Here is an 11,700-nt window from a genome sequence, read left to right on the forward strand (position 1 = left end):
CATTATCATAATACAAGCTAAAACTTTAAACGTGTTGTGGGCATTGGGCAACAATGGGGAGGCTATTTTGATTGTTTTTTCTTTTTTAAAGAGGAGACTTGTCATTGAAAGGATGTATATGAAATATTGTTGGCTAACGAAGTGTAAAAATCTTTGGACATAATACATTTTATGATAGCTAATCATAGCAAGATAAATATTAAATGTAAGTAATTGACCGACATGTGATAATCTTTGAGATTAAAAAGGTTGAATTGTTACTCTTATAGAAGAGTCTCAAGATTAATGTTCCGCATCAACTAGTTGATGGCAGCATTGGATTTTCGCGAAGGTGGGCACCACTCGAAATACTAGGGCGGTGTTTGGGAGCAGCATCTAGAGTAAATATAGTCATGAATTTAGCGTAGGTTCAATCAAACATAAAAAAAAAAAAAAAATGAAAATTAAGTCCAACACGCATAAAGATTTTTTGTTTTTCGTCTTTTCTTTACATGTTCCCTCTCTTTTAGATTATAAATCTGGATTTATTAAATCTGGTTGTTAGACAGATTTAAGTATTCCTTTCTGTCGTTGTTGGAGACTTCATCTTCCTCGCACTCACAATCAGATTTATTGGATTTGATAAACCTTATGAGTTGTCTAATAGATCATAATTCTCATGAGTTGTCCAACTCTTAATAGAAATCTTTTGCTTTTTCGTTTTTTCTTTACATGTTCCGTCTCTTTTAGATTGTAAATCTGTATTTATTAAATCTGATTGTTACACAAATATAAGAATTCCTTTCTGCCGTTGCTCGAGAGTTCTTCTTCCTCGCACTCACAATCAGATTTATTGTATTTTATAAATCTAATGAGTTGTCTAATAGACTAATCTAATGAGGTCAAGGCAAAGCCGATGCGCGTTTCCCATGAAGTCGCGTTTCTTAATAATACAGATATAACCATAGATAGTGTCAGCCAGGCAATCGGCCATACATAACAGCTCACCCACACGTCTTCCACGTCAACGTCTCCCCTTCCTTCCGGCTATCACGGCGCATGTTAGCTCATGCGGCCCACCATGCGCCCATGTACGACGGATCGATCTGCTCTCTCCCAATGATTAACATGACCGATGAGATGGTGGCCATTGAACACCGAAAAAATGGAATATATAATGATAAGATTTTATGTCTAAATATTTGATGTGAGATTCATCAAAATTAACTTACAATACTTTATTTTTTTTAATAAAAAATATATGTCTAAATATTTGATATGAGATTCATCAAAATTAACTTACAATACTTTATTTTTTTTAATAAAAAATATATGTCTAAATATTTGATATGAGATTCATCAAAATTAACTTATGTTCTTCTCTGTTTTTATTAGCTTCTTTTTCTTGTTTTGTTTTTGGTTTTGTAGGCAGAAGGTCATTTTGGATTTTGTTCAGATGATTTTCTGAGGTGATTTCTGGATTGTGACTTGGACAATCCTTTAGCCGTTCGTGGAGTTAAAATTGGCTGCTCGTTGGTTTTGAGAAATTTCTCATTCATGTATTTTTGTTGTGTTAGTTTTTTGTTCTTGTATGGTTATTTTGCTTTTTAGTTGTAGGTGTTGTTGATTTTTGTTTTATATTGTGTTGTAATTGTATTGACTTTATTATTTTTTTTATAAAATTGGGTGTGACACTTTTTTTTTTTTTTTTTTTTTTAAAAAAAAATTTTAAATTTCAATTTATTCTTAAAAAAATTATACATGATCATATTGATATATATTTTTCTTATATAATTAATTAGATAAATTTATATTATATTAACTTTTAAAAAGAAATACACTTTATGTATAATTAAGTTTTTTTTTTTTGTATTTATCAATGTATTTCTAGTTAAGTATATTTCTGAATTTATAGAAGTGCTACAATAATCTGGGTTCTCAAATTGTTTAAATTGGGGCAGAAAAAATCTCTATGGACAACTATTAGAGCATAATTTTAAAATAGCCAGAGACTATTTCAAACTTCTATAAATTATGTGACTAAAATGACCTCACATTAGCTAATATGGAGATTAAAAAGATACATTTACCAACATACCATTCAACCTTCACGTATTTACCTAACACTTAAACTTTACATTTTTTATATTTATACTACACAAATCTTCTACAGTACAAAAAGAATATCACTATATATTAAAATGTGCGTATGTATGTATGTATGTATGTATGTATGTATGTATGTATGTATGTATGTATGTATGTATGTATGTATGTATGTATATATATAAACAATCCTGTAAATTTTCTTCCACTTTCCCTCCTCGGTTGGGAGCATGTTCTGTAGTTCTCAGAAAAACCGTCGTCGACGAATCCGCGTGGAGAGGAACAATTTTCTCCACGCATTGCGGCGTTACAGATAGAATGTGCTCATCTTCCACCTTCCCCAATATTTTTGGCAAAAGAAGAGAACTGCCCTCGAATCCCTCCCTCTTCGTCGTCGATCTCGCTGCTTAGGTTTCCGGCAATGTCTTCGAGAGGGAGTTCCGGGGGCGATGGTGGGTCAGTATCGCTGGCGGCCCTCATGAAGCGGGAGAATTCGATTGAGAAGATGGAGAAGCCCGACATCCTCTCCGGACTCGCTAGCCACTGCAAGAAGGGAGAGGACTTCGCATTGCTCAAACCCGACTGTCAGCGTGTCCACGGGAATTGCGTCAGCACCGTCTCTGTGTTTGGGGTATCCTTCAACCTTTTTTTATTCTTATTGTTTTTCATGATTGGATGCGTAATTTGGGATCAATCACTCGTTGCTAGCGTGTCGGCGGGGTTTAATCTATGTGATGTGTGAGATTTAAGCATTATTAAGTTAGTTCGGCGTGGTTTTTGATGATATTGGCCGCTAAACGTATCGTCTGGTGAGATTGCGACAGGCTTTGTTCAACCTAGCTACTTCTGTTGGTTTCTATATCTAGCGGGTCTTGCTTAATCTTTTTGTTTTTTTTTTTAAATTAAATTGGTTTGTTGCTTTCTTCTTGTTTAGATCTTCTGTGATATGTGTGTGGATCTATTGTTCAAGCTGTTTTTTCGATTTTTATTTATTGCTTTCTTCTTTGTAGACTTTAGATTTTCTAAGATATGTCTGTTCTGCTGTACTCAGAAGAGCAAATAGTGAGGAGAAGATTAGAAATGTGTTGAAGTACTATTGAGTTATAATTATTAAAATGTTAAGATGTTGAATCGAGTCAGGTAGTAAGGATGTATGAACAGAAAATATGGTCCTTTTAAATAATCAACGCACTCGTTTTTTTTCATCCTTTGTATGGGTACTCACAGCAGTGTCAGTTACTGTTCCATTAAATGTGCTGAAATAGATACTAAAGGCATCTTATGTTGTCCATTTGCTGTTTTTTCCTTAAAAAGTCCTAATTTTGAACTATAGTTGGGAATTATCTTTAACTGAGAAAAGTATGGATTAGAACAACAGGTGAAAAGTGATTGCAAAGCCTGTATACCCTATTAATAGTTTGTTCTTTCACTTTCCATATGGTGAAGCACCTAAATGTAGAATGGGAGGTCATATTCTCTTTTTGAAATATTTTGGTGTTGGATTTTGTATCCACTAAGCTCTTGTTCATTCAGTCTTGAACATTTTGTTATGAAAATGGCGGATAGAATAAAGATGATTGTATAGATCATGGAAGGATGCTTATTAAAATTATGATGCAGCATTTACACAATTTTAGGTTAAAAAAAAGAATCAATTTTCAAACAACTTGTAAAATACCATTCCATGCTAATCCTTTTATATTTTCTATAGGACTTCAAGGTTACTTTTTCTTTGAAATATTTCTTTCTCATTCTGTATTTCTGCACATAACGTGCAACCATTTGTTTTTTTCAGATATTTGATGGTCATAATGGATCGGCTGCTGCTATATATGCTAAGGAGAACCTTTTAAACAATATTTTGCGTGCCATTCCTTCACATATTGATAGAGATAAATGGCTAGCAGTTCTTCCCAGAGCTTTGGTTGCAGGGTTTGTTAAAACGGATAAAGATTTCCAAGATAAAGGTAAGGATATCGCACTGTTTAGAGATTCTGCATTTTTCCCATGGTTTACCAAATGTTTATGGATTAGTCCACCATATTTGCTTTTTTTTTTTCATTTTATTTTGGTTAAGAATGTATTATTAAACTTTTGTGCATGTTTGGCAGTAATTTTTCTAAAAATTTTCTAGTTTGGACAAAATTTATAGGAAAAGAACATTCATAGGTTAGTATTAGCTGTTTCTTTAACTGGCTGAATTGTTTAATCTAAAGTTTAATTTCTAAATGGTTTATAAAATTGAGTTTACTGAATAATATCTTGTATGAAATGGAGAAGTATTATTTGTTATTTGTTTTCTTCACTCTTGAGATTGAAACTTAGTGGGATAAAGGCTTGTTATTGTTGTTGTTGTTGAGATTGAAACTTAAGTTTCGATTACACAACTTCTGTTTATCAATTTGATTTTATTCATTCTTTCAGCACAAACTTCTGGAACAACTGTTACATTGGTAATTATAGATGGGTGGGTAGTAACAGTAGCATCAGTTGGAGATTCCCGTTGTATTCTGGAATCTGAAGGTTCGCTTTATGTTCTTTCGGCAGATCACAGACTCGATGTTAACGAAGAAGAGTAAGTCAACTAATTTTTCATTATATAGATTTCCAAAGGTGAAGTTTCTATACATTTTCATGATGCATTTTTTTACAGGGTGGAGCGTATTACTGCGAGTGGGGGTGAAGTTGGTAGACTGCATGTTGCTGGTGGAGCGGAGGTGTGCTCTTACTCATGAGGAATCAATCTGTATTATGTTCCATATGAAGCTAAATCTGTGTGTTAGATATATATGGTTGAGAATGTGAATTAATTCTTAGTAGTATTCATTCTCCAATTAAAAAAAGGGGCATTTACATACATAGCACACAATTCTTTTCTATGTACATTTCTCACACCTAAACTTTCGTGTTCACTCGCATAGAACTTAAATCTTTAATATCACATTAAAAATAATACTATTATCACTTTTTAAAAGTTAAATATGCATTTTCATCATAGGTTTAAAACACGGTATAAAACACCAAATTGCTATGTATTAAATTTGAAAGTTTACGTGTGAGATATGTAAATACATAAGAATTGTGTGATACATATGTAAATTTAACAATAGAAAAGAAAAAAAGAAAAAGAAAAAAAAACCCTTTGTGTGTTAGACATTAATTTGTCCTTATCCAATGCTTTTTCCTCATCCATAGGTTATATTTCTGGAAATTATTTGTTATTTATTATTATTTTGCACTCTTTTTTGTGCACAAGGACTCCATAAGGTTTGTTGGTTGGGGTTCATGCAATCTCTTATGCGCCTTAAGTGCTGCTGATCCAAAATAGGCAAGAAATAGTTTATCATTTTAAACATTTTCATTATAAATTAAAAGCTGCTTAATGGACTCTAGGTAGACTGTTGTTTGGTCTTAAAATACTTTGTTCTTGTGACCACTTTTATGTGTTTGTTATAGTTATGTGAGAGGTGACGACCTAATGTAATCTTGAGGGCTTTTTTGGTTCAAAAAAGATTTTATTAATCAAATTTTGATGATCATATTCAATTGGGATTTAGTAAATCTTGATAGCGTTAAATCAAGGAGCAGTTTGGTTTTCCAATTCTTAAATCCAATCAAATCTCAGAACTAAAGTGAAAAACTCTTAAATCTCAGTTCACATGTTTTTGTTAAATCCTCATTTTCATCTAATTTTTATTAACACCTGTTCATTATTAGTCTAAAATTCAATTTAAATCCATTTAAACAGGCTTGTTACAGAACTTAGTTCTCCCTGAAACAATTAGCGTTTTCTGCAATTTCAGTTTTTTTTCTAGAATCTCTATTAACTGGTTCTATCATAGAGAAGGATACATTGGTGATGGTGAGATTGTGGTTTGATAGGCAAGGGAATCATTTTTGTTTAAATAAGGGATTTAAGGTTACAAGGCACTTTTGTCATAGGTGGATGGATGAATGGAGGGAAACTAGATTTAAACGTTGAGCCTATAACAGGACAGCTGAAGTTTCAAAGCGCTTCTAATTTCAAGTAAGTTTAAAAACTCCAAAGCCTGAATGACTACTGATTTTTAAAATATATTTTTCATGCAATGGGGAGTTGGTTATGTAGATATTTGAATGTTCATGTCCAGTGAGTTTAGTCGTTGGTGGCAAAGCAAACAATGAACCATGGAGAGGTTCCATCATTTGCAGTAAGGGTGCAAATTTTATTTTGTAAAACATAGTTTCCATGCATACTAGGTCCAAATTTTATTTTGTAAAACATAGTTTCCATGCACACTAGGTCTATGCTGTGGATTGTTTCTTAATTCTCGTCTCTCAATATCATGGGATTGATTGTTTTCTGGTGGGTGGTCTAGCTCGTCCTTACTACATTGGCATGATGAGTAGTGGAAGGGCTTTCAAGTGGAGGGCTCATTGAGGGCTTAGATTAGGTCGGGAAGAGCACAGGTTGAAAGTGAAGTGGAAATGGTGTCAGTAGTTAGACATCTCACAATGAAGAGCTTGAGGAATTCCCTTGTATTTTATCTTTAGCTCTTAATACCTGGCATCATTGAGCAACTTGAGATGATAATAACTGATGTCTTCTTTCATCCAAGCCAGATGTGAGAGGACAAAGAATGGAGCTGGAAGAAAAAAGAAAAGAGTGAGAGCTCAAATTGCTGATTGATTTATAAAAATCATTAACAAAAAATTTTTAACCTTGGGGAAACTTCATAGTTACCAGGGTTAGTGGGGAAACGACAAGCAAAACTCACAATTGGCTTTTTGCTCTACTTTGTATAACCAATTTAGCGCCTGCTAGCGTTTACGGTGATTTTTGGAAGGGAATGTAAAATTTGTTTACCTGATGATTGAAGTAGTTTATAATAGGTGGCTAAATCTAAATTGCTAAAAAATTAGTCGGTTCTAAAAGAAAATGACTTTCATGGGCTATAATTCATTATAATTGCAAAACGAAGTATGCATATTTAGGAAATATACAACATAACTAGTAAATGACTTTTTTGCTTTAGTAATGCAAAAATAATAGTATGCATGCAAGCACTTTGAGCAGGAAAATACACTTGAGAGTTGAGTCTACATTTTTAAGTTTTCCTTTTTTTTTACTAATACGATTACATCATATTATAATTAACAATTTTATCTAATTACTTGTGAATGTACCATGCGAATAATAAAACTTGATATATTATTTTTTGTTTAATAGTATGTTATGTTCATTTGACATAATTGTTCTACTTCTTGTCATAAATTAAAATTAAATTATTTTTATTGCAAATGGATATGATAGTTTACTAGCATGAAGTTAAACATGTGTGTTATACCAGTTTATACACTGGATGTTAGCCTGTAATGTTTTGTGGTTTACTATAGGTTTCTTAAAGTGCACTATGCATTTCGTTTTGTGTGAGTGCTATATTGTCTTTTCTTATGTAAAACATAATGATTTGATCAGCATTGTGATTGCTTTTGTATTATGAATGTGATTTTGGTGTGATTTTCAATTGAATTCGATAGATTACAATAAGGCAAATTTTTGCATTTACTGCTCCAAATATACAAACTCAGCTCTTCACCAAGTACTGAGTTTTTCAGCAATGAATTAAATTCAAACAAATTCTATCATGAGGCACTTGAATTCATATTAGCGTGAAGAGAATATTTTCATATTTATTTTTCTAAGGTTGGTTCTCTGTTCATCTAGACTCCATCCTGAACTCTATTTATATTAGCCAAGTTGCCGCCTTCGGATTTGACATTTGAAATTGGTTTCCAGATTGGACCCCTCAGGTGCTGGCCAGGCGGCTTGTGTCTTTCAAGATCAATTGGAGACATGGATGTCGGTGAATTCATTGTACCTATTCCTCATGTGAAGCAAGTAAATGTATATAACTATTTGATTGATTATTTCATTGCTATGAGCTCATGAGCATAAATGACTTATTTAGTCATGATTGAACTTCTTATGTCACTTTATACCATTCCACAGTTATCAACTACAGGTGGTCGACTTATTATTTCGAGTGATGGTGTATGGGATGCTTTAAGTTTTGAATCAGTTTTGCGGTGTTGTCGTGGGCTTCCACCGGATGCTGCAGCCAACCAAATTGTTAAAGTATTTTGTAAATTAATCTATGAGTTAAGTGTCAAAATAGTCCATTGACTGTTTATATGGGGTCATTTTAGCCCTAGAGTCTATGAATGTGCCAAATTTGTCCTCAAACTCTTTAAATTGGGGCTGAAATAGTCCTCTGTGGGACTGTTTCAAGGACTATTTCAACCCATATTTAAAGTGTCTGTGGACTAATTTATCACTTATATAGACTCCGGGACTAAAATGGTCCTCTGCAAATAGTCAGTCGACTATTTTAACCCTTCTCTCATTAATGGATAGCCTTCCATATATTCAATTTTTTAATGTTTATAGTTTTGCTAATAAGATGCTTGATTTCCAATTGCAGGAAGCTGTTCAGTTTAAGGGACTAAGAGATGATACCACCTGTATAGTTGTTGACATATTACCATTAGAAAAAATATCTCCTCCTGTTGCACCTCCGAAGAAGCAAGGAATGGGTGTATTTAAGAAAATGTTTCGCAAAAAGTCATCTGAATCATCATCTCATCACTTCAATGAAGATTATGCTGAGCAAGATATATTTGAGGAACTGTTTGAAGATGGCTCTGCGGTGCTTGCACAGAGGTTTGCTTTTTGTCTGCTTATGTAGCTCAGCTATATAAGTTCTGAAATCTAAATTTTTGCAGTCTACTTTTAAATATTTTATGTGGTTTCACTTTTTTGTAATAAAGGGTTAGAATAATTTATTGACTATTTACATGGGATCATTTTAATTCCAGAGTTTATCAAAGTGTTAATTTAGCTATTGTAATCTTTTATTGGGGCTAAAATAGTCCTCATTGGGGAGTATTTCAACCCATATTAAAAGAGTTTGTGGATTAATTGACAGTTTAATTAAGTCTGGGATTAAAATGATCCCCTACAAAGAGTCAAATAATCATTTTGACACTTTTCTCCACATTCTCGATATGCCCAAATCTATTTTAAATGTTGATCGTATTTTCTAGCTAAAGAAAAATCATGTTTTCATCTTTTGCAGGTGCATTTTGCAGTAGAACATGATTCCTTTGTTTTAAATCATTAATTACTCTCACAACTACAACAAGAAAATACTAGTTGTCTTTAGAAAATCTACAAGCTTGTTGCTAAAATTTACTACATTCAGATCATGCTATAAAATTAAAATCTCTAAAATCTAAAGTCTAACGGGTAAACTTAATGCGATGTTTGGTAGCATATTAATAATAGGATTTAAGGATTGATTTACCTTAAATTCAGCCAAGCACCAAAAAGCTGAAGATTAAATCCAACGCTCAGTTAAAATGAATTTTTCTGAGTTCCGTCTTTTCCCCGACGTAAATTTCAATTTACTAATTCTAGGTGAGAGGCAGATTTGTTTATTATCGCTCTCAAGCTTTACTGTCAAAAACAAATTCAATTTATCGGATTTGATAAATCCTACTTAACATATAAATCTAAGACGCAGCCAAACACCCGCCGAAGGCCTATCTGAAAACTATTATGTGGATGACATGATCTTGAATCAGTATTTGGTAGGAGCTTTAGGTTGAACTTAATTAAATTACTAATCAGGAACAAGAAATTTAATGATATTTGGGTTAGTCAGACATCCAATAAATTTATCAAAAAACTGTGAACTCGAGTTTGCACATGATTGACAAGGTCGAAATCACTGGAGGTGAAGGAATGATAATCTTCTCATTACGTACAGAAAATGTTTGTTCCTTTTGTTTTGTTTTGTTTTATTTTTTTCTTTTTTTGATTTTTTATTTTATTTTTCTTTTTGTGGAGATGAGAGTTTTCTATAGTGCAAATCTATGGTTCTTTATTTGAAAAGTAACTTAAAAGGTTTGCTTGACTTGTCCTTGGAAAACAAGTTATTTGTATGCATTTGGAAGTTACAGAGAATATTACAATTTTGCAATATTATCTAAACATAAAACAGTGAAAAATGTGATTAAATTGGATTCATCTTTATATTTTCAATTTCCACAACTCTTTCTTGGATTTGTTCTAGTTAAAATTTGAGCATCTACTCTGAATTGACGAGTTCTTTATCATACTTTTTGCAGGTTGGACTTGGATTATCCAATATGCACCATATTTGGTCTTTTTGCTTGCGCGGTTTGCCAGGTTGATATAAAACCTGGTGAGGGTATTTCTGTGCATGCAGGCTCATCAAAATCTGGAAGCATCCATCCCTGGGATGGCCCGTTACTTTGCACAAGTTGTCAGGCTAAGAAAGAAGCCATGGAAGGCAAAAGACCTTCAAGAGGTAGCTATAACAGAACTTGTTACAAATATATTCTTATTTGGGAAAAGTGTCAACATTATCCCCTGACTATTTAGAAGTGATCATTTTAATCTCTGAGTCATTGAAAATGCTAATTTAGTTCTAAGATTTTTTTTTTAATAGAGATTGAAATGGTCCTTTTTTTTTAGAAGTATGGGACTAGATGTGTTTCGAACCCTCACCACTATGATTGCAAATGAAGCCCTCAACCATTTGGCCACGGGTTTTCAACACCAGGAGGCCATTTTAGCTGTGGAGTTTATAAAAGTGACAATTTAGTCCAGTGAAGACTATTTTAGACTTCATTAAAGCAGTCTGTGAACTAATTTACAAATCTTTTTAGAAATTCTAGGACTAAAACGACCCCATCTAAATAGTCGGAATTATTTTGAACTCATTCAATCTGGCCTTTATAGGGGACTGTTTTGACACTTTTCTCGCTTTTATTTATACGCCGAAAAGCATCTTTCTATTGATTTTCTTTCTTGTTACCTATCCAACAATCCCAGATTCATCTAAAAAGAAAGATGGAAGTGAATAGCCAGTTTTCCTTATAATTTGTGGTGTTCCATTTTTATAAGCACCCAAGCAGTTCTGCTGAGCTCGCAAATGAGATTTCTTCCACATTACATAATCAACAAGGGAATTAAGATTCAGTTGTAACACCTGCTGCTTCCAGACGGCATCATTAGTATAAAATCACAATTTTTTTTCCAGGCAGAATGCTAAAATTGGCATTTTTATGATTCAGTAACTTCAGATTTTTTGGGCTAGCAGATTTTTATATTCCTTTGTGGAGCAAAGCCATTTCAGCTTTAGGAATGAAGGCTTTGAATGATTTAATTGATTTTAGATTAATTGTCATGTAAATGTATCATTTTATATAGGTATAAGTGAGAGCAGAATAAATTTGTATTATTTTTAGTACTTGGCTTTCTTAATGTCAAACTTACAAGAAATGAAGGTGCAAATTTAAATTTACAATTAGCACATTATTTATTTCATTAGATATTTTTCCATGTTATTTTGTGCTAAGTTTGTTATGTGGATCATCAATATATTTTTTTTATATAGTTTTCATTCTGCAATTGGTGATTGGCTTCTGAAGTTTAATTTGAGAATTGAAGGTGTAATTAGGGCTGTCAAAACGGCTCGTTATTCGCGAACAGCTCGTGTTCGGCTCGTTAAGAATCTCGTGTTCGGCTTGTTCGCTAAGTTAACG

The 11,700-nt window shown here is 32.9% G+C and overlaps 1 protein-coding gene across 2 annotated transcripts; it reads left to right on the top strand.

Annotated features, from left to right (window-relative positions):
• Positions 1 to 2,287: 2,287 nt before the first annotated feature.
• On the top strand, positions 2,288 to 11,440 carry LOC110021490 (probable protein phosphatase 2C 12). Of its 2 annotated transcripts, none has more exons than XM_020720000.1 (9): positions 2,288 to 2,716; positions 3,881 to 4,052; positions 4,510 to 4,660; positions 4,739 to 4,802; positions 7,865 to 7,972; positions 8,078 to 8,203; positions 8,550 to 8,788; positions 10,258 to 10,460; positions 10,988 to 11,440. In XM_020720000.1, exons 1-9 carry the CDS (start codon positions 2,507 to 2,509, stop codon positions 11,017 to 11,019), a joined length of 1,305 nt encoding a protein of 434 aa, XP_020575659.1. In that variant the 5' UTR covers positions 2,288 to 2,506; the 3' UTR covers positions 11,020 to 11,440. The 2 variants fall into 2 exon arrangements, with proteins under 2 accessions (XP_020575659.1, XP_020575660.1); XM_020720001.1 differs by having other exon boundaries at positions 7,865 to 7,966.
• Positions 11,441 to 11,700: the final 260 nt, after the last annotated feature.

The sequence above is a fragment of the Phalaenopsis equestris genome, unplaced genomic scaffold, assembly GCF_001263595.1.
Source record: "Phalaenopsis equestris unplaced genomic scaffold, ASM126359v1 Scaffold000134, whole genome shotgun sequence".
Classification (NCBI taxonomy): domain Eukaryota; kingdom Viridiplantae; phylum Streptophyta; class Magnoliopsida; order Asparagales; family Orchidaceae; genus Phalaenopsis; species Phalaenopsis equestris.